Source organism: Xiphophorus couchianus, chromosome 2 (genome assembly GCF_001444195.1).
Source record: "Xiphophorus couchianus chromosome 2, X_couchianus-1.0, whole genome shotgun sequence".
Taxonomy (NCBI): domain Eukaryota; kingdom Metazoa; phylum Chordata; class Actinopteri; order Cyprinodontiformes; family Poeciliidae; genus Xiphophorus; species Xiphophorus couchianus.
The window spans coordinates 24,811,219-24,834,497 of record NC_040229.1 but is presented as its reverse complement, the minus strand read 5'-3'; the positions used below and the strand labels follow the sequence as shown (position 1 = coordinate 24,834,497).

Below are 23,279 nucleotides of genomic sequence, written 5' to 3'. Positions count from 1 at the left end.
GTAACAAGTTAAGAAAACATTACTGTTTATGTTACAATGTATATTTAGACGTTTGGGTTATTTCATCAAGTGTATGCTAATGCAAATCGCAATCCATTTAAGAAAAGGTGTGGAACAAAGCAGGGCAACTTAAAACATAGGTTTATAAAAAAATATATATTTTATTTATATATTCATTTATATTTGCAGTAAAACACCTGTAGTCTAGGATTCTTTGATGAGTTATTTAGCCCTACTCACTCTAAATATATCAGAAATAAATGTATTAAAGATAAATTTATACTCATGTGGATTCAGATCTCCAGAAAGCAACAACTTCAAAGATTTAACCATCCAGCAAGTGACGATGAGACTTTTGACAATTTATTGTAGTCACATTTAGCATTTGATCAGCAGGGGGCACTGTTGAGCACGTACAGCTTCATCAAGTGAAACATTTTCCAGCAGTTTTATGTGATGCATAAAGTGTTGAAGAAGCTTTATGTGCCCAGGCCTATTTGACACTACAGATAAGTGATCAAAGCAGAAAGAAACTTTTCTTTACATTGAATTATATAACATGATGAAAACCTTGCGGTCCAGCAGGCAGAGACAGTGCGCTCATTAATCTGTTGAAAATGACAATTGTCTTTTCAGATATAGAAATTTGAACAGAAAAAAAAATAGTTTCTGGAAGTTTCTAATGTGCCAACAGGGGTAAGCTTTAGAATAATCGTTCCCTACTTAAGTTTCAATTTTGTTGAGATTCTTCTCTGACAGATTTCCTGGTGAAATTAAGACGTAACAGTGAAAGAAAGAAAACAACTTTCTCTTTCATCTTTTCATTTAGTTAAATTGCATTGCTTGTATGATTATGATCTCTAGTTTGCAAACAACCTGCTCTGAAGCTGACTACACAGGCTGATGCTGCAGTACAATCACCCCAGACTGCCTATTGATAAATGTACAGCAAGTTATGGATGTTCATTCATCAAAGGGTGGAGGAGACAGCAGCGGTAAAGCTGGGCAAAAGAGGACAGGAATCAAATGAATCCAGAAAATATCTGGAACTGAATCAGCAGTTTGAATGAAGTTTAAAGTTTGTGCATCACACAATACTGGATAACAGTTTTCGTTGCATCATGATTGTATTATTATTATTATTATTATACATTGCCTATTTTAACAAAGCGTCAGTAGGTAACATTGTTGAAGGTCCTGGAGTCTTTCTGCGTTGAGTTTGCATGTTTTTCCTGTTCGTTCATATTCTCTCTGGGAACTCTCTCTCTTTCTGAATTGCCCTTATGTGTGCCTATGTTTGTGTGTGTGTGTGTGTGTGTGTGTGTGTGTGTGTGCAGTTGTTTGTCCTGCAAGTCTATGTCCTTCCCTGTGATGGACTATCAACCCCACCTCTTGCCCAATGACACTTGGCACCAGCCCCCCGGAAACCTGCAAGGTTGTCAACCAGATCTGAAGGTTCACATCTCCACCTCAGAGGCAACATGAAAAATGAGCCCCGACGCAGTGAGTTGATACAAATAATGGGGGGGAAACTGGACCGAAGTGATCAGTGTTTGACTTCTGAATAAATATTTGTTTGAAAGATGTTTTTTCTGACACTATGTTTTTTCTGGGAGAAAGGCAGTCTAAAACGATTCATTTATCATTACATGAATGTGCTAACAGTTTTAGCAGGTTCTTTCATTTTTCCTGTAGCGGCCTTTACCTCACAGGTAGGGTAGGTGGGAAGACTTGGCCGGGACTCGAACCCGTGACAGGCTGCGTCTAGGACCGAGGCCACCATTCATAGGTAGTGCCACCGGCGTGCCTCATTTGAGTTTTTAAAGATTTAGCAGAAATGGTTCTGGAATCATGTGATCGTATAAGACCTTCCTGAATATTAATTGTCATAATTACAAAAGATATTCACATATTGATTCTCTTAACTTCATTTTGCCAGGGTTAATAATTTCTGCTACAACAGCCATTTTCCCTCAAACTGGAGCACATCCCCGTGTAAGGCCTCCTCCCCCTTGGCTTGTTGTAACCGCATTTGGTCGATGAGATCAAACATCTATGTGAACGACCTTTGGAGGTCACTGGTCTCTAAAGAAGAAAAAAAACAACAACAACAAAAGGTGCTATTCCGGCGAGGCGTGCCTCCCTCAGCTCGCATCTGATTGGTGTTGGGGAGGCGTTCGGCTGAAGGTGAAACCTGGGAGCCCAGAGCGCAGCGCTCACTGCGGCCAAGCCTCGCTGACGCGCAATGCCTCGCTTTACCGTCCACATCCGAGATGAATGGGTGGCAGTGGCCTGCCGGGACACCTCCAACAGCATCCAGTGGCTCGGACAGGAAGCGCTGAAGCGGTACATAAAGAACAAACCGGACAACGGCGGCATCCAGTCTGTGAAGGAGACGCGGTTCTTAGTGCGCAGGTGCCAGGGCCTGGGCTTGCTGGACGCGGATGACACCATCGATGATGTGCTGGAGGATAATGACTTTGTTGAACTTGGTAATGACTTTAGGCTTAAATGCAAGACAACTCTAACTGTACATATGAGTATTGCTTAATTCAAGGATTTTTTAAAATTTAATATCATTTTTCTCCTAAATTGCTTCCAGCAATTGAGGGAGACACCATGTCTTCTGACTTCATCCCATGTGAGCCTGGAGTTTCGAATATGTATCCTTAGACCTGCAAAACAGACATTAGAGACATTAAAGTAAATCCAAGTAGCAACAACATACAGTAGACACATTTGGATAAAGTGTATTCTTAACTAGACTTCAAAACAGCACAGCTGCATACAAAGAACCCGCAGAAGTAGGTATATTTTCTGTTGAACACCTAAAAAAGGATGTCCGATTTGGTTTTTGTGACACACATTTTTCTTGTGCAGTACATTAGTTTGGATGGCAACAGCCTGACTTCCACTGATCTGGTCAACTTAGGCAGAGGACTCTACAAGATAAAGGTAATGATCAAACACTGTTGTGTTTTTTCTGTCTGTGGTAAATCTTTGACCACCCTCCTTCCACCAAAATTTTTTTCCAGCTAACTCTGGAGGCAGAGAAAAAGGTTGTGCAATCACGAGAACTTTTGGACACCATTGTCAAAGAAAACCGAGGTAAACCCGCATTTGACAACTGATTAACTGTGGAGAGCTTGCTGTAAATCAGTGATCGCAGAATTTCGTTTTCCCACAATTTGATGCCACCATGAACTTTTTTCTCTGCATCTGTCGTTCCTGCAGTTGTCTACGGAATAACGACAGGTTTCGGCAAATTTGCCCGAACTGTCATTCCTGTCAGCAAGCTCAAGTAAAGGCAACCTTTTCTGGTTTAATCTCTGTAAACTGATACAGAACGATCCTCTTTTATGTGCCACGCACTTTCTGCTCCACAGGGAACTCCAGGAAAACCTGGTGCGGTCGCACTCAGCAGGTAGAAATCTGTAAAACCTTGAGATTGACACTTCTGAGCCTTCAATATGTTGGACTTTGTTGCAATTGGAAAGGCGCTAGAGTTTTTGCTGTGATTTGTAGGTTTGGGGAACCCATTGAGTCCCGAGAGGACTCGCATGCTGCTCGCTCTGAGGATCAATGTTTTAGCTAAAGGTTACAGCGGGATTTCTCTGGAAACCCTTCAAGCCATGATCCAGGCCTTCAATGGTAAGCTTCAACTTACTAGACCCATCAGATGCCAAATAATTTTACCCAAGCTGATTTGCTATTCTGATCACTTCTTTAAAAGGCTCAGAGTTGATTTCTGACTAATCCTTCTCTCCAACTTACCTTGCCCCCATGCAGCCTCCTGTCTCTCCTTCGTTCCAGAGAAGGGGACGGTGGGAGCTAGCGGAGACTTGGCCCCCCTCTCGCACCTTGCCCTGGGACTGATGGGAGAGGGGAAAATGTGGTCCCCCAAGAGCGGATGGGCAGATGCCAAATATGTACAGTCACCTTTCCATAGTTTCGACACATCAGCTCTGTAATGATAACTAAAGGAAATGAGGGTCGTTCTTGGAAAAGTAGAAGGTTGCTAGGTCCAATGGGGAAACATGTTTGCTTTTTGATGACCCCTGTCTTTGTACACACTCTCTTTTACTCCTGGTCAGGTCCTGGAGGCCCACGGACTAAAGCCTATATCACTGAAACCCAAAGAGGTAACATTTAAAAATATACACGTGGTGTAGTATTTGTTTATCTGAGATTAAGGAATCAAAGTACACAACTTGTTCTGACATTACAGGATGCTATATTTTTTCATGTATTAAGTGGGACAGACAGACGATTATCTATTTTTAAATTATTTATGAAAAAACAGGTTTAAAATAAAGTAAATAAAACCTAAATACAGTTTGCTTAAGTGTACGGGCAGTCATCATGAATGCCACTTGAATTAATAAAACGTTTGAACCATTCCTTTACTACTTGAGCATTTATCCATTATTTAGACCTGTGAGAATTAAAAACAAAATTACAGTAGATGCTAGTGTGCAGCTAATTTTGTTTTTAAAAAAATCATTGAGGTCGTATCCATCATCATACCTAAAAAAGAAAAATTGTAAAAATTCATTGGAATGCCCAGATTTATGTCATATTTATTTTGATGAGAAATGACTGAGTTGATGCATTTAATAGGGATGATGGATTAAAGGTGATGAATCAGTTATTGAAATAACAAGTCAGTGATTGATTAACTGTGAACTGGAGTATACAGGTTAGACAAAAAGATATTTTGCCAAAATTGTACAAAAATTTTATATATTTTGCATTTAAGATAAAATGAAATGAAAAACGTTGTAAATATGTTCTAACCAGAACCTCTCAAGTGATGTACTGTAGTTGACTTTATTGGGTTGAAATTCTGTAAAAAAAATAAATAAATAAAAAAACTGTCATCAGATCATCCCGACACTGTATTGATTGAATGATTTTCACATGTTGATGTTTGAAGATGCAGATGCATCCTTTCCTACAAATAATAAAACTTACACTAAAACAAGGCTGCGTTACCACATTTAAAGGAAAAAAAAATGCTTATTTTGTTTAAAACAGGAATTTAATTATTTGTTTATTTCAATCTTATGTATCTCTACTACTAAAAACATTGAAGTGGTTAAATAAAATATCTGCAGAAATTTCCATCTGATTAATGGATTGTCAGAATAATCGATAGATAAATTAATTGCTAAGATAATTGTTAGCTGAGGCCCTACATTCCCACTGTCCACCACCTCGTAAACGTGTCAAAAACAAATAGACAGTTTCCTCTGTCCGTCCTTCGCCCAGGGCATTGCTCTGATCAACGGTACCCAGATGATCACCTCTTTGGGGGCGGAGGCGGTGGAGCGCGCCCGGGCCATCGCCCAGCAGGCGGATATCGTTGCTGCTCTAACGCTGGAGGTGCTGAAGGGAACCACTAAGGCCTTTGACAGCGGTGAGCAACAGCAGGAAGAGCAGATGTGGATAAATCCACGTCAAAGTTTCTACTTGACGTGGATCTACCCACAATTCATGCCAACACATTGTCGTTTTCCCACAGACATCCATTCACTGCGTCCCCATCCAGGCCAGACGGAAGTTGCCCTACGCTTTCGTTCACTGCTGGACTCTGACCACCATCCATCTGAGATCGCAGGTTAGCAGAGCGACGCAAACTCAATGGGAGCATTAATTAATGAAACCACTTTTTAAAACATCAAATTTGTTACCCATAATAAGGTTTGTCAAGGTGTCTTTGTGCATGTGGATTTAGGAAAACATGGTTATGTCGCTATGTTACATGTCCATATGTGTAATGTTAATGTCTATTTTCAGAGAGTCATAGGTTTTGTGACAGGGTCCAGGATGCCTACACCATGCGCTGCTGTCCTCAGGTAACTTCAGGTCAAATTTTGTTTAATTAGTCAGAGTAGCAAAATGTTGAAGCTAAGCAACAGAAGTCTTTCAAGTTAAAGTCATATAAGTTTCACCTAATTTGGGAATAAAGTTACAAGACATTCTGAACCAATTATTTGCCCTGGTTGTCTTTCACAGCATATAGTAAAAACAAACTAAGATTTAGTACTTGGTATTTATCATCATTAGTAATCAGGGTAAAAAAAAAAAAAAAAGAATTCTGATCATTTACAGGTGTGTCTTAATAAATTTGACTTTAAGTGAAAAGACAAAAAGAAACGTCAGCAATTCAAAAAAGTGAAACTATGGAGGTTTACTGCAGACGTTTACTACTCTCAGGTTAATTTTGATTTCGTAAGTTTGCAGATGACAAAAGCCAAAACCTAGTTTCTCAGAAGATTTGAAAGCAGTTTAAACCATAAGTTTACATGCGCTGCGCAACCAGACACATTTTTTGCTCACTGGCTGGAGTTAAATTAGATCAAACTTCTCTTGTGTTGGCTTAGTTAGAATTACCAAAATTGTTTCTATTTGCTAAATTATCAGAACTTAGCGAGAACATGTTTTAGACCTTTTGGTTTTAGATATTTCTCTTTGAATTGATTCAAGTTTGTATTTAAATATGTGGTGTTTGGATTTGTTTTTTGATTAGCATATGTCTTTGTATGCAGGTGCATGGAATAGCAAATGACACAATAATGTTTGTGCAGAACATCATCAACACAGAAATCAACAGCGCCACAGACAACCCTGTATCCTTCAGTGTCATGTAACCATGAAACAACAAGTGTCTTCCAAGAAGATCACACTTTTTCAAAAAAAAGATTGCACATGGACTTCCACTTTTTTTTTTTTTTTTTACCTTAACGGCCGTACAAGATGGTATTTGCAGAAAGAGGTGAAACCATTTCTGGTGGGAATTTCCATGGAGAATACCCAGCAAAGGTTTGTGGGTAATAAAACAGCCTCATGACCTTTGAGGAAGTGATTAACTCCTAATGCCATATTTTTTTTTTCTAAAAGGCTCTAGACTTTCTGTCCATCGCTGTCCATGAGCTGGCTTCCATCAGCGAGAGGAGGATTGAGAGGTTATGTAACCCCTCACTGAGTGAGCTGCCTGCCTTCCTTGTTAATGAGGGCGGCCTCAACTCAGGCTTCATGATTGCCCACTGCACCGCTGCTTCTTTAGGTTGGTTTGTGAATATAACAAATGAAAATGTTACCTGAGAATTTTAGGTAACATCTTCACTTTTTCCCCACTTAACTTCTGCATCCTGTGTGCTGCTTCAGTCATTCAACTTTTACCACATTCTGCTCATTCAGGACATTACGGACGATGTCTTTTGGTATTGACATCGTCTATGGTTTATGAAATATTAAGCTTTTTGTGATCATCTTGGGCCCAATTGAAATTAATGAAACACTGCATAATTTCTGAAAAGGTTCTGCTAAAAACTTTGCACTCTTACACAGCTAGCTATTTCCACTTCAGCTAAAAACGCCGTTCAAACTTTAAAAGGCTTAATTCAGCTGTTTCACATCTATTACATATTTCATGAAATCCTAATTCTAACCCTCCTTCCAACCCTAATGGCATGAGGGCAGAAATTTTTGATCAAATTATTTGGTCTACATTTCATGAAAGCCTACTAAATTTAGTCAGTGCTTAACTTTTTTAATGTTTCTCCTTGCATTTTGTGCGTTTCTTCTTCTTTTGTTCTTTCACACTGCATGGAATACTGTGGATCAGCATGCTAGCGCTAGCCTTGATGCTATCATTATTACTTTAGCTTATTTTGCCATTTTCTAGCTAATTTTAGATTTTAGATTTTTTTCGCACTGAATTGAGTATGTTGCTGTAAGCCAAGATGCTAGTCCTAGAAGCTAATATTAGCCTCTAGGTTACGGTTATAGAGGCTAGAAAAGCTAGTTTTAGCCTTTTCCCCATATTCGCTTATAAACAGATGTGCTTTGTGAACAGTGTTCTGCACAAATTTGTTTGTTTGTGGGCTTTTTGCTTTGAGTGAAAGTTTTTTTGTTTGTTGTTTTAAACTCTTGTACAGTTTTCAATTTGGGTTCTGGAAACTTTTGATTTTTTCTGCTGCTTTCTTGCATTTCTGCAAGAGACAGCATTGACACTGCATTTTCGCAGGAAATGCACATTTTTAAAACATTTTTTATTCAAAATCCCTTTTTGCGCTTCTTCTTAATCATTAAATCTCAGTAAAAACTCATTTTGACATCTATTCCTGTTAGTTTCAGAGAATAAAGTTTTGTGCCACCCTTCGTCTGTGGACTCCCTGTCCACCAGCGCGGCTACAGAGGACCATGTGTCTATGGGAGGCTGGGCCGCTCGGAAGGCCTTGAGGGTTGTGGAACATGTGGAGCAAGGTGAAAGGCTCTGACCGGAATATTTCACAGCAAATCTAAATGCTAAATCCAGAGTATCCTACTAGAGAAGAAAAACCAACACAAGTAATAATAAATTAATGTTCAGGCTGTGCTTTAAACAGGTCATAGTGCAGATTTCTTTTTGGTTTACATGGTTTTTCAGAATAAAATTCCAAAGGTCTCACTTATTTCTTGAACTTTAAAATTAAAAGTTCACTGTGAATTTGCAGCAACAGGAAAGGCAAGTTTATTTCAGCAACAAGATAATTCAAAGTGCTTTACATGAAACAGGCAAAGTATGGAAAAGTTGGAATACAGGCTAAAATGATGTTTCAGTTAATACCGATAAAGGCAACGTTAAACAAATGGGTTTTTAGTCTCAGTCTTTCAGCAGTTTTTCAGTTTTCTGGAAGTTTGTTCCAGCTTAGTGGAGCAATCACTAAACTGAATGTTGCTACTCCATGTTTGGTTCTGATTATGGGGACGCAGAGCAGAACCAGACCAGAACCAGAAGGCTAAAGTAGGTTAATGCAACAACAGCATATTTGCATATCGGTTAAGTAAGTCAAGTCTAGTAAAAGTTCATTAACCCCTTAACCTGCAATGGAATGCTCGTGTGCTGTTTCTCCATTGTATGAGGGTTAAGGGGTTAAATGCAGTTCAGTGAAAAATTTGAGTCATGCCTTATGTCTTAATACTTGCCAGATTTTCTTTTAATCTTTCAAAGTGACTTAAATACATTTTCATCCTTTCTGAATAACAATTTCAGATTCTGGCTGTTTTTTTCACTCATTTTCACTCCGTTACCTCAAAGGTTATAACAAGCCGTGGAGTGGAAACGGTTAAACAGTTTGTCGGTCAGGGTTGTTTCTACACAAGATTTGGTTCAAGTCAACAATGTATTTGTTTTGTAATGTTAGAAGCGACCATGACCTGGCAGTTAACAGGAAGCTGTTGTATAAATGACCAAATAAAGCGACATTAGAAGTCGGTTTGATTAGCCCATTTTTATCCCAAAACATACGCACATAAAGATATTCTACACTTTAGCACAATTAACATGATTTTTGTGATCAGTTCTTGCCATAGAGCTGCTGGCGGCCTGCCAGGGTATCGAGTTCCTCCGCCCTCTTCGAACCACCACCCCGCTGGAGAAGGTCTACGACCTTGTGCGCACCGTTGTCAAGTAAATTAGATGGATCTCAAGCCCACAAAAGTATGTACACATAGTATATTTGTCTCCTATTTCCTCATTTTCTTGTACTGTAACAGGCCATGGATGAAAGACCGATTCATGTCGCCAGACATCGAAGCTGTTCACCGTCTCCTGCTGGACCAGAAGGCAAGAGGCTAAAATATTTGAAGTTTAGGTCATTTTGTTGAGTCAAAACCAAAAATCTCAATGTATCTTAGTGAAATTTGATGTAAAAGGGAAAAAAATCCCACATTTGTGAAGTAGAAGGAAAAGATTTTTGAAAATGCTTTCTTATCAATCTCAGGTGTGGAAGGTGGCCAAGCCTTACATTGACAAATATCAGACTGAATACATCCCAGAGTCTCGACCCAATTCCCCCACTGCCTTCTCGCTGGATCCCCCCGCGTCACCGAGGAAGCGCGTCCGTCACGAGTGAAACAAAGCTTCAAATCAAGTTCACTCTGTTTTCTTACTGTTCTGCTGGAATCATTTTTACTGATCAAAAAGCCAAAAGTATAAACATTGTTACAAAGACTAATTATTAGTAAGACAGTGGAAGATTCCTGACATGAAAATCTGTGGCGATACGTTGCTTACTTAGAAATACATTACAAATGGTATTATTATCTGGAAAATTAAGTTTTGTAATTTTCTGTACTTACCCTGACAGCACTGCAGTCAACTTGCATTACTCTTGACTACGGTTGCTAATGTAGTTTTTATTTCTTCAGTTTCAGGCTTTGTTGGCGTAAATAAAATTGTTTTGTGTGTAATTTGCTGCTATGTGATGTTTATGCATCCGTCTGTTTTAAATTGCATTTCTCTTGCTAGATTATCACATTTTTCTGTTATATTTCTAACTGCATGAAATTGTTGGGGCTGCAGTTGGTAGCACTGTTGCCTTGCAGCAAGAAAGTCCTGGGTTCGATTCCCGGCCCGGGGTCTTGTTTGCATGTTCTCCCTGTTCATGCGTGGGTTCTCCGGCTTCCTCCCACAGTCCAAAAACATGACTGTCAGGTTAATTGGTCTCTCTAAATGAGTGTGTGTGTGTGCACGGTTGTGTGTCCTGTATGTCTATGTGTTGCCCTGCGACAGACTGGCGACCTGTCCAGGTGAACCCCGCCTCTCGCCTGGAACGTTAGCTGCAGATAGGCACCAGCAACTCTCCCAACCCCACTAGGGACAATGGTGTTAGAAAATGGATAGATGGATGAAATTGTTGTATGTTTCATTGTTACTTCTACAATAAGTGTCCTGATTGATCATATCTGCAACTGTAAAACCCTTCATCATCTATAACTCATTAAATAAGTTATATTCAAACATACGCAAACATTTATATTTGATCTCTTCGGAACATTTTCATCACAAAATCTTGCCAAGTATTTTTTATCTAGTTTCTAGTGCAAATATCTTAATACAATTGAGATCAGGCAAAATTAACTGGAACTTTTCAGGAAGATATAGGAGCTTATTTTAAGTAAAGAAATTCTTTAATATTGATGTAAAAAGTACTTGTTCCATTGGCAGATTATTGTACTTACAACATGGGAAAAAATGTCATTATAAGTGAAATAATCTGTCAATGGAAGAAGTAGTTACATAATTTTAAAAACATCCAATCAGATTTTCGAATTATGTTTTTTCCTCTACTCTTGAGTAATTTCTTGGGACAGCTACTTTTGACTTTTACCTGAGTGAAAACCTGTCGAAGAAGTGCGACTTTTACTTGAGAACAATCGCTGACTGTTCTACTCACCTCTGATTACAAGCTTTGCTAGGATTTCTTTTTATTTTTTTGTCATTTGTAATCACCATTTTACGTTCAGTTCCCATTTGCACCAGTAGGTGTCGATATTAACCTATTTCAGAGGCAGCATGGAGATTTTTTTTTTTTAGATAACAAGGACCCTTTTAATTTAGGGTCTGGTTAAGGGCTCTACGTAGTAAGTGAATAAGATATAATCATCAAGTGATTGTGAAACAGATACTTACAGAAGACCAACACATGGGTGTACTGTTTGCTCTGCATTTATTAAAAAAGCAAACAAACAAACAAAAAAACGATAAAGACACACATCAGTTGTCTTGTGGGTTTCATGTGAACTTCCGGTTCCCCCACAATGCTTGGCAACAATGTGTGTTATTAGTGTTACATTAACTTTTGCTATGCAAGAAAGAAACAACTATTCCCAGGAGTTTAGAAACGTTAAGAAAGTATTTTCTCATTTGATTTTTAATAAAATAAAACTTAATTGACAATACTGCTTAAACTAGGCCTAAGCATTTTCAATACACACTTAACAGACTTAAAAATCTTGAATGAAATAACTTGAACTTCCCTTTAAAATTAAACATGATACATATATCTGCAGAGCACATCAAAACCACACACTGGCTGTCTTTTGGATTTCATGTGCACTTCTGACTCCTACATGAAACGAAATTATTGTTACACAAATAATAAAAGCCAAACAAATGAAGCGCAATTACAGGCACTCGCCACGAGGGGGCTGTAAAGCACGCCCACTGAGCATAAAACGTAAATAAAACATATTTTCCCATACAGCCAATAGTCACAGTAACACTTTAAATTAACCAGTGAATAACGTCCAAGTGGAATAACATAGAATATAATATTTACAACATTTTTTATAGAAACAGCCGGAGCAATTTCTCTAAATATGACATACCTTCTCAATGCTTTGCGGCAATGTGAGGGAGAGCACGTTACGTAGACATGTGGAAAACTGCACGCAATAGAAGACCTTCAAAATAAAATTGCTCAAAGAAACATAATTCGTACATTTCTCAATAAAAAAACAAACAGTGGCATAAACTGGTTGCTTAACAAAGATAATTGGGGCCTGCCCATAGCAATGCATAAGGAGAGCAGTACTGCCTCCATGCATTGCATGGCAGGCACCTATTATTCTACACCCAATAGAATGTCTCTTTATTTATTTATTTATATCTTTATTTATTTTTCTTCCGTCACCGTTAATGCGGCTCGTACCGCTGCGTGCACCCCCACAAAAGTGGTATCAAAACGTGCGGCTCGATGCCGAGAAGGGAGCTATTATTTTTATAAGGAATTGGACTTACGATGGCGACGTAAAAAGCGAAAAACGAGCCAAATTTCCAACTGCCGAAACGCAGAGCCTAACTGACACCAACTGCCGCTTTTTTAGAGTGAGAAATGAAGAGAATTTTTGACCCCAAAATGATTTTGAGATCGCCCTCACGCCCACAAATATCGCCCGATTGGTATCAAACTCGATCATGACATTGATACGCATGCCTGCTCCGGTAAAATGTTTTCGAAATTTCTCTAGGGCTTACGGTTTTCTGTCACGGTGCTTCAGAGCGAAATCATGCGCCAGGATAACTGACGCTCTCCCAGATTCACTTCCATGTATTTCTGAAAAATGTCTGAGCTCTGCATGCACCATTTTTGTCTCATCACTGCAATTACTGTGAGTGAGCTACAAATATGACTTGCGGTACTATGGGAGACGACAAATAGCCCTCTCATATGCTTCAAACGGTTTTCCAATACGTCTCTCGGTTCCTGAACGGCAAGGAGTTGTTCGGACTGCTTTTTCCATATAAACCAATGGGGTGTCTCACAGAGATAGAATTTTTTGTCCACCTCTCTGTGTCACACACACGACAGTTAGCAGAGGATTGATAACCATAGCAACGGAACACAGGAGGGGATTGGCTGCTGGTTAGGACTACAAATACGCATTGTGACATCACAATGAAATAAGGTATCCCAAGCAAAAAAAAAAAAAAAAATTAACCTCCGAGAATAAAATATAGGTTAATAAAATACACATAATTTTTGTTGTATTGATATGTATACAAGGATGTCTTGTATGTATGTATATATTATTTGTGAAAGTCCACTTAGTAAAAATATATCTGGGTCACAACTTTTACCGGAACTTATAAAAAGGAACGGAGGAGAAAGGGGTGGGGCAACACGCTGGAAGAGACGCCGAGCGACGGTCCGAGGAGCTGGCAAGATTAGCCCGGAGAGAACTGACTGCTGGACTAAAAGCGTGGCCAGAGCAATTCAGAAAGGGGTCAAAAGTCTTCTGGAGGCAAGGTAGAGCCACACGGAGCGTTGACCGGACCCGAGGCGCTCGCGATCCAGGCCTGACGAAGGGAACCGCCCGGGTACACAAACGCCGACCCGGTGAGACCCTTCCAATTTTTTTTTTTCTTTCTTTCTTTCTTGTATTTTTGGTGCACGAAGACGGATTAATATTTTTGGGCCCCAGCGTTGTTTTTTTGTTGCGCAAACGGAACTTTATTTTTTTTGGATTGCCTAATTATGGACTTTTTTGATGGACTATTATTATTGATGAACTATTTCTTTTTCTTTTGATTTATAGGCTGGGTTATGGTCTTAGATTTGACTGTTTCATGGTGTACTTATAAAAAATTAAAGAATGACGGGTAAAATACTATGATTTCAGGAAAACAATTGATGACTAAATGTAGCGGGCAGCTAGTAGCCGCTTCAGTGCGCTGAGGTGTCCCCTCTTTCTTTTCATTAATGAAATCGTTTTTCTAGCATTGTTTGATGGTCATGCTTATTATCAAATTCGTATAAAAAGAAGTAAAAGGACTCACTTGAGCGTGTACATTTCCCGTTTATTCGAGGATTTTGTTACAGAGTGGTGGCCAGTATGGGGACATTTTTTTTTATGAGTATGACTAAAGTGATGTACAGCATTTGAATGTTTTTGTTGTTTGGGGTTTTGTTAAAAACAATTAATGTGTCAGTAAAAGGGATACCTTTATTGGCATAATGGAAGAAATGTCCCATCATCAAACAGAAGCTGAGGAATCTGATGACAGAGTTTCAGGTCCCATTTTAGAGACGGAAGAAACAGATAATGTCCCAAGAGGTGATTCCTGGGTAACCCGGAGAAATCCGGTGGGGGAAATAACTTCTTTACTTAGCTCATTGTATGCATCTGATGAGGAGAATAATGAGGAGGAGGAAGAAGAGATACCAGGTTTTACTCCTGCAGATCTCTCTAGATTTAAAGATGAGTTGACAGCTGTGGTTGAGAAGGTTAGTACTTTAGAGGAAAATTATCAGGACTCGGTGGCCAGTGCCTTAAATCGAGAACAAAATATAAGAACTTATATAGATAGTAGTGTTGAGGCATTAGAACAGCGTATGATTACAACCCTAAGAGAGTTTGAAGAAAAGTTGGTTCAGTGTTTACAACGACGTGATGATAGGTGGAAGGTAGAGGTAGAGAAATTGAAGCGCGCCTATCGATCTACTACTACTCGACCCCTAATCAGGGCTGAACGTGATTTGGACATTTCTGATGTTCAATGGACACCTAAAATGGCACCTTCTACAGGGCAGGCACCAGTAGTGTATACTTCAACTTGTCAGAGGCCACCCACAATCCATTCAACACAATTGGCTTCATGTAGGCTGAGTGAAAATCATCAAAGTGCATGCTCTGGCGATCAGGATCGACCTGCACCTGGGCTTTCCGAAGAGCTGCCAGCCGTACCACCTACTAGTAGGGGAGTATCTACCCTTCACTTGGCTGTACCTCTCTCTTCTAGTAGAACGGCTGTAGTTTATGCCAAACCTCCCATCCACTTGGACTTTCCCACATTTGGTGAGGCACGAGACGTAGCAGATGTGCTGAACTTTATTGACCAGTGTGAAACATTCCTGTCTGTGAGACCACTCTCTGACCCTGAATTAATTGGGGCTTTGACTGGTGTTTTAAAAGGACCCGCTCACAGTTGGTGGTGTGTAGCCAAGAATCAAATCCAGAACTGGATGGATTTTAAGGAAGCCTTCTATGCTGCATTTCTCCCCCCAGATTACCTCTCAGAGGTGGAAGAAAAATTGCGGGAGATGGTGCAGTTGCCTGAGCAGTGCCTGAGAGACTTCGCCTTCGACTACCGAGCATTGTGCTTGAGGTGGAAGCCTGATATCTCAGAGGTCGAACTGGTGAGAAGGATCCTAAATAACTGTAATCCTAAACTGGCTGGTTGCCTCCGAGGGACTGTCACCACCATGGATCAGCTGGTTACAGTAGGATCCCAAGTGGAAAGAGACTGTGCAGGGGCTAAGGCATATTGGGGAAAGGTTGATCATCAAAAGTCCAAAGGCAAAGCTCCAGCAAAACCTCCATCTAAAGGGAACTTTAGAAGACCAGCAGATGTAGTGTCTGTTGTTCAACGAGGCCCGAGGCTGGCGTCTTCACTTTTATATGTTCCTGTAGAGATCAGAGATAAGAAATATCATGCTGTCCTGGATACAGCCTGCACTTTTACACTAATGAGGCATAGCCAGTGGCAGGAAATGGCCCGGACAGAAGAACATTTAAAACAAGCCGACAACCAAAGGTTTGCCCTGGCAAATGGGAGAACTTACAGCGCCATGGGAAAAACAACTATCCTCTATTGTTGGCATGGCATGATGTGGTCGTTAGACACGTTTGTGGTTGAAGATGCTAACCTCACATTTCCCATTATTCTAGGCCTGGATTTCCTGACCAGAACATCAACCATCATCAACTTAGGTGATCATACTTATGGAGTCAAAGGGCCCAGAGGTTATTCATTTTACCCTTTCATTGCTCCACCCCCGAGCAATTCCGCTGGGCGTCCTAGCTCATCTTCTCTAAGTCTGATCATGGCTCTGCCCATTACGGACACGGATGACTTCCCCGCAAAGAGAGGACCAGCAGCTTTTAATCAAACCCCTGAAGTTACGCATCTCCTGCAAGCCTGGCCAACAGTGTGCACCGATACTTTGGGTAAGACATCCCTGGAAGTGCATCACATTTACACGACAGATGAGATACCAGTTCGATCTAGAGCCTACAGGGTGTCACCCTTTAAACGGCAGATAATCAAAGAGCATATTGAGAAAATGCTTCAAGATGGCATCATCGAGCCCTCTCAATCCTCTTGGGCATCTCCTGTGGTCCTCGTCCCAAAACCAGACAAGTCATTTAGGTTTTGTGTGGATTACAGGGCCTTAAATGCCAAAACTCGCCAAGATGCTTATCCCATGCCTCTGATTCATGAATTGCTAGAGTCCATGAATGGAGCTTCAGTTTTCAGCACTTTGGACTTGAAATCGGGGTACTGGCAAATGGCAGTGGCTGAAGAAAGTAAAGCCAAGACAGCTGTAATAACACCTTTTGGGCTGTATCAGTTTAAATGTATGCCTTTTGGACTGAAAAATGCGGGTGCCTCATTTCAGAGACTCATGGAGCGAGTGCTTGGAGAGTTGAGAGGAAAAATTTGTTTTGTTTACATTGATGATGTGATCATTTTCTCTCCCTCACCGGAACAACATATGAAAGATCTGGAGGCAGTTTTTTCCAAATTACACCAGGCAAATTTGACCCTCAATCTGGGGAAATGTAATTTTTTCCAATCAGAACTCAAATTTTTGGGTCACATAGTGTCTGGGCAGGGGGTTCAAGTAGATGCAAGTAAATGCTTGGCCATCACAAATTACCCCGGACCGACAGACAAGAGATCGCTTCAGCGATTCTTGGGGCTAGTGGGCTGGTACCACAAATTTATTGCCCATTTTGCTGACATAGCTGCACCTTTATACCATCTTCTTAAAAAAGACAGCAAGTGGGACTGGTGTCCAGACTGCCAGCAGGCCTTTGAAAAGTTAAAACAGGCCCTGGTGGAGGCCCCTATACTTATGCAACCTGACTTCCAAAGGCCGTTTGAGATACACACAGATGCCAGTGATGTAGGCCTCGGCGCAGTACTTGTGCAAATGACACCTGAGGGCGAGAGGGTCATTGCCTATGCGTCTAGAGCTCTGAGGGGTGCAGAGTGTAATTATTCAACCTCAGAGAAAGAGTGCTTGGCTGTAGTGTGGGCAGTTGAGAAGTGGCGACATTTCATAGATGGATCTGAGTTCACACTATTTACTGACCATGCAGCATTGACTTGGGCCTTTAATTGTCCAAAGGCATCCTCTCGGTTGACCCGGTGGGTGCTTCGGCTGCAAGAATACCATTTCAGTGTTCGATACAGAAAAGGGTTACATAATCTAGTACCCGACGCACTGTCAAGAGCAGTGCAGAAAACCGACCTGATGTACGTTGCAGCAGTCACGTCCAAACCTGAGTCAGAGCTACCTTCATCATTGGCCGAAATCAAACTGGCACAAGAGCAGGACTCTGCTCTTCTTGACATGGTCCAGAAGTCAGCTGATAAAGACCCCAACAGAATAGGGTTCTGTCAAGTACAGGATGTCTGGTACAGGAAATCCTTTATCAAGAACCAAGGCGAAAAGTTTCAGCTGGTCGTGCCTAAGTCTATGATAATCCAGTTTCTCAGTTACTTCCATGATCATCCTCTAAGTGGGCACCTAGGGAAGTTAAAAACCCTGATAAGGATACTGGAAGTCGCCTGGTGGCCCTCGGTCAGAAAAGATGTGTGGGCCTACGTTAAAGCCTGTGTCACCTGCCAAAAATATAAACCTGACAACAAAAAGCCTGCAGGGCTTATGCAGCCTACTGCAGTAACCGAAGCATGGGAGAAGATCGGTGTTGACCTAATGGGTCCTCTACCGCGCAGTAAGAATGGAAATAAATACCTGCTGGTAATCATTGACTATTTTACCAAGTGGATAGAGGTGTTTCCTCTCAAAGACAGCAAAGCTCAGAAAATTACCAGCATCTTGAAGAATGAAATATTTACCCGTTTTGGTGTCCCTCAAGAGCTAGTATCAGATCGTGGCCCTCAGTTTACAAGCCATGAGATGGAAAAGTTCTGTCGCACATGGGGGGTGATTCAAAAGTTTACTACAAGTTATCATCCCCAAGCCAATCTAACTGAAAGGTCAAACCGAACAATAAAGACCATGATAGCCTCTTTTGTGGGAGAACACCATTCCAACTGGGACCAATGGATCCAAGAGTTTAGATTTGCCATCAATGCTGCTCAGCATGAGACAACTGGAAGGTCTCCTGCAGAGCTCACTCTGGGTCGGCCTCTCAAAGGTCCTCTGGAGAGAATCATTGGCCACTCTCCTAGCCCTCAACAGACGCCCTATAAACTTTTGGACAGACATAAAGAAATGACTGAACAGGTTAAGCGGAAGATAGGGTTGAGCCAGGCCAGACAAGCTAAGTATTATAATGCCCGTAGGAGAAGTGTACAGCTCTTTCCGGGAGACTTAGTCTGGGTTCGGTCTCATCCCCTCTCCAAAGCTACTGATAAGTTTTCCTCTAAGCTAGCGCCTAAATGGTCAGGTCCAGCAGTAGTGAGGAAACAACTGGGTCCTGTGAATTACCAGATACAGTGGACAGATCAGAATAGAAAGACGGATACAGTAAATGTGGTGAACTTAAAACCCTATTATGGAGTTCAGGTCCAAGGGCCTCCGGCAGGGGGGGGGGGATCTGTGACATCACAATGAAATAAGGTATCCCAAGCAAAAAAAAAAAAAATTAACCTCCGAGAATAAAATATAGGTTAATAAAATACACATAATTTTTGTTGTATTGATATGTATACAAGGATGTCTTGTATGTATGTATATATTATTTGTGAAAGTCCACTTAGTAAAAATATATCTGGGTCACAACTTTTACCGGAACTTATAAAAAGGAACGGAGGAGAAAGGGGTGGGGCAACACGCTGGAAGAGACGCCGAGCGACGGTCCGAGGAGCTGGCAAGATTAGCCCGGAGAGAACTGACTGCTGGACTAAAAGCGTGGCCAGAGCAATTCAGAAAGGGGTCAAAAGTCTTCTGGAGGCAAGGTAGAGCCACACGGAGCGTTGACCGGACCCGAGGCGCTCGCGATCCAGGCCTGACGAAGGGAACCGCCCGGGTACACAAACGCCGACCCGGTGAGACCCTTCCAATTTTTTTTTTTCTTTCTTTCTTTCTTGTATTTTTGGTGCACGAAGACGGATTAATATTTTTGGGCCCCAGCGTTGTTTTTTTGTTGCGCAAACGGAACTTTATTTTTTTTGGATTGCCTAATTATGGACTTTTTTGATGGACTATTATTATTGATGAACTATTTCTTTTTCTTTTGATTTATAGGCTGGGTTATGGTCTTAGATTTGACTGTTTCATGGTGTACTTGTAAAAAATTAAAGAATGACGGGTAAAATACTATGATTTCAGGAAAACAATTGATGATTAAATGTAGCGGGCAGCTAGTAGCCGCTTCAGTGCGCTGAGGTGTCCCCTCTTTCTTTTCATTAATGAAATCGTTTTTCTAGCATTGTTTGATGGTCATGCTTATTATCAAATTCGTATAAAAAGAAGTAAAAGGACTCACTTGAGCGTGTACATTTCCCGTTTATTCGAGGATTTTGTTACAGCATCACTGTAGTTCTAATCAATACTCAGTTAAAACAGAGGGCTGAGCTGCCATTTAGAACTATTGGCTGTTTTGGCCAGTAAATAACGGATTTAACCCAAACACTGTTAGACATTTTAATTAGTGTGGTCATTTAATATGAAGCTTATGTATTTTTTCAAAATAAAAGCCTCAATATCCACCTCAGATTAATGCACCGCCATAGGCGGTGCAATAATGTTAGCATGCATTATATTTTTCTCTCAGGTTAGGGAACTGCCTTGCGCAGCAAGGCAGTTCATTAGCATTAGCCTTTTACCTTAAATAAGCTATTAGCTATTTTCTTACTTATTAGCCATGTTTAATATACTGAGTGCAGTAAGTCAATTACAGACAACATTCTAATGCCCTTCTAATGTCAGAACTACAACATGGTGGAACTGTCACTTACTACAGAGGAGGACTAAGCTGGCCTTTAGAACTACTTGTGTTTTGGGCTTTTTATAACTGATTTTATCCAACCATTGTTACACATGGTATTAGTGTGGCAATTTAAAATTAAGCTTACTGAAAATTTCAAAATAAAAGCCTTGAAAATTTTTACATCAGGTATTTGCTCCTTTGAGCTTTATATAACTGATTTCACCAAATGACTATTAGACATGGGATTAGTTTGGCCCTTTGAAATGAAGCTTAACAAAAATTTCAAAATAAAAGCCTTGAGAAGTTTTACATCATGTAATTAGTCTTTTGAGCATTATATAACTGATTTAATCCATTGACTGTTAGACATGGGATTCGTTGGGCCCTTTGAAATGAAGTTTAACAAAAATTTCAAAATAAAAGCCTTGAATATTTTTACATCACATAACTGCTCTTTCGAGCATTATATAACTGATTCAACACAATGACTGTTAGACATGGGATTCGTTGGGCCCTTTGAAATGAAGCTTAAAAATTTCAAAATAAAAGCCTTGTCCATTTTTACATCATGTAATTAGTCTTTTTGGCTTTATGTGACTTTTTTATCCAAAGCACTGTTACACAATGGAATACTGTGGGCATTTAATATGAAGCTTACTGCAAATTTCAAAATAAAAGCCTCAATATGCCCCCCAGGTTAGTGCACCGCCACAGGCGGTGCAATAATATTATTCTGCATTATCTTTTTCTCTCAGGTTAGGGAACTGCCTTGCGCAGCAAGGCGGTTCATTAGCATTAGCATTTTAGCTTAAATAAGCTATTAGCTATTTTTCTGACTTATTAGCCATGTTTAGTATAATGAATGGAGTAAGTCAATTATATAAAACATCCTAGTGATGTCCCACATGCTACTGACAGCAATCACGCTAACATTAGCATTTTTGCTAATTTTAGCTGATATACTTACTTTATCATGCTGAATGGTGAACGTCCAGCTTACTTAACATTCTTGTGATTCTCCACATGCTATTGATTACGTTGCAGCTTTCTCTAGCATTGATGCTAATTTCTAGCATCAGAACGCTGGGTCCAAACCGACGGGCACACTTTGGCAGGCCCCGGTTAAATTTCTTCAGGAATTTTCTAGTTATAGTTGTAATTACTCTCTTTTGTTGCGTAAAGCAACTTTCAACTGCCATGTTGCTGAAAATGGGCTAAACAAATACATTTGACTTGACTTTTCTGCTGAATTTCCCTGAATGTGGCACAACAAAGGATATTTCTATTTTATTCTACTCTATTTTTCCAAAACTATAATTAGAAACGTAACCACGAAAGAAAATAAGCACATGCGTGCACCTCTTAATGCTTGTGTTGAAGGTAACGATGTACGAGACTTACCGTCTGCTTTGTGATTGACCCAAAGGCAGTCAGTTATATGTTACCTGAGGGTAAACGTCAGCCTTTTAAGCACTGTGCAGTAATCTTTCACACACACAGAGGCAAACACACCTTCACCTTATGGTAAAACCTGCTTTAGCTAACGTGTTACGGGCAACCTATATACTAAGGTTCGTGCGTTGCGTCATAGCAGTGTAAAAACAACTGTCAGTGTTAACCAAAGGCATTAATCGCAATGAACAAAAATAACATCGTCTCCTTCGAGCCGGAGTCGAACCAGCGACCTAAGGATTTCAGCTGTAAGCCTCTACAGTCCTCCGCTCTACCAACTGAGCTATCGAAGGGACTCATAGTGGCGCTGACGGCTCAACACAATTAATAGTAGCGACATTTCTGACATTTTTCGCAGGAACCACAGATTAACTAATTTTTTAAATGTGTGTATTTCATCGAACCAAACAGTGCGTCCGATTCAACAAAAATATCATAAGAGAACTGCCCGCATTTTACCCACAAGTTTAACATAAAATCCTTCTGTGTTAAAAACAGAGCAGAAACAGACGGCACTTTGGACAAAGACAGAAAAAAATAACATAGACTGTGACATTTGACAAAGTTGTATAAACATCATAAAGCAGTTATGATGTCGCATGTCTGGCTTTTTGTCTGGCTTCTGCACAAGTGTGGACAGATTTCTCGCTAGGGTTCAGTGAGCTGAAGGTGACCAGGCTGCGTGAAAGAGGAGGGAAGCATCGCCTTTTACAGTCTGGAAATAAAGCTGGCCAGTCTGACCCAGGTCTGGCATTCTTGCTGAGGAGACCACTGCAACACATATGTGCCTGGTCAAGGACAACACAGCAGGCACAACAGAGATCATATTGCAAATATCTCATGTTAAAACGTACCGTTGAACTTTAGCAACTGAACCCATGTAAAAATCACTAATTTGAAGTGTTTTACTTGTGTATCCGCAAAAAGATGCATTTAATTAACTTAATAATTAACATTAGTATGTAGTATGTATTTGAACCGACCTTCTTAAGACTCCAGACCTTGAGCTCAGACTGCCAGTCTAGATGCCTAAGATTTCTTAAAGCTCTTTGGAGACAAGCAGAAGACTGTTGTATCGCGAACCTTCAGTCCATGTGGGGTCACTCTCCAGCTTAGGAATCAACATGTAGTTATCTAGATGTGTTGTAATGGAAAGCAATGGATACAAATCTTTATAATGCCATTCAGTTTAGCAAAAAGCTGATCAACACTCCTAGCGTAGGCACACTCCACACCATGACAGAGCCGTCACCGTGCTTTAGAGGTGGTTGAATAAAAAAAGAAATCACTTTTTAAAATTTTCTCCTCACCTTTTCTTGTCGCTTGGTGAAGATTTTGAACCAAAACATTCAAATGTGGATCCATTTCTCCCTTCCTCAGATCATCCAACGATGAAGAATTGACGACGACAACATTTAGAAGCAGCTAAGGTCAAAAATGAGATTGAAATATCGATATATTTGAGGGTTGTTTTTTTTTTGAGCAACTTAATCTGAATCTCCGTAAAGTCAAATCAAACATTAGCGTACTTTAATTCCTAAGCTTCAGTTTGATGGCCAGATTGAGCCAATTATGAACAAAATCAA

At 40.4% G+C, this 23,279-nt stretch overlaps 1 protein-coding gene and 1 non-coding gene across 3 annotated transcripts; one reads left to right on the top strand and one right to left on the bottom strand.

Moving 5' to 3' along the window:
- Window positions 1-1,484: 1,484 nt before the first annotated feature.
- On the top strand, window positions 1,485-10,394 carry hal (histidine ammonia-lyase). Of its 2 annotated transcripts, XM_028039104.1 has the most exons (22): window positions 1,485-1,503; window positions 1,696-1,789; window positions 1,940-2,492; window positions 2,603-2,663; window positions 2,777-2,804; window positions 2,881-2,955; window positions 3,036-3,108; window positions 3,235-3,301; window positions 3,387-3,424; window positions 3,526-3,651; window positions 3,790-3,929; window positions 4,095-4,142; window positions 5,272-5,419; window positions 5,525-5,620; window positions 5,800-5,858; window positions 6,552-6,632; window positions 6,760-6,825; window positions 6,904-7,069; window positions 8,137-8,271; window positions 9,349-9,457; window positions 9,544-9,613; window positions 9,771-9,902. In XM_028039104.1, exons 3-22 carry the CDS (start codon window positions 2,246-2,248, stop codon window positions 9,900-9,902), a joined length of 1,965 nt encoding a protein of 654 aa, XP_027894905.1. In that variant the 5' UTR covers window positions 1,485-1,503; window positions 1,696-1,789; window positions 1,940-2,245. The 2 variants fall into 2 exon arrangements, with proteins under 2 accessions (XP_027894905.1, XP_027894916.1); XM_028039115.1 differs by lacking the exons at window positions 1,485-1,503; window positions 1,696-1,789 and having other exon boundaries at window positions 2,246-2,492; window positions 9,771-10,394.
- Window positions 10,395-21,898: 11,504 nt separating this feature from the next.
- trnay-gua (transfer RNA tyrosine (anticodon GUA)) lies at window positions 21,899-21,986 on the bottom strand. The gene is given in 2 exon segments: window positions 21,899-21,934; window positions 21,950-21,986. It is a non-coding gene; the product is annotated as a tRNA-Tyr (tRNA).
- Between the last annotated feature and the right edge of the window lie 1,293 nt (window positions 21,987-23,279).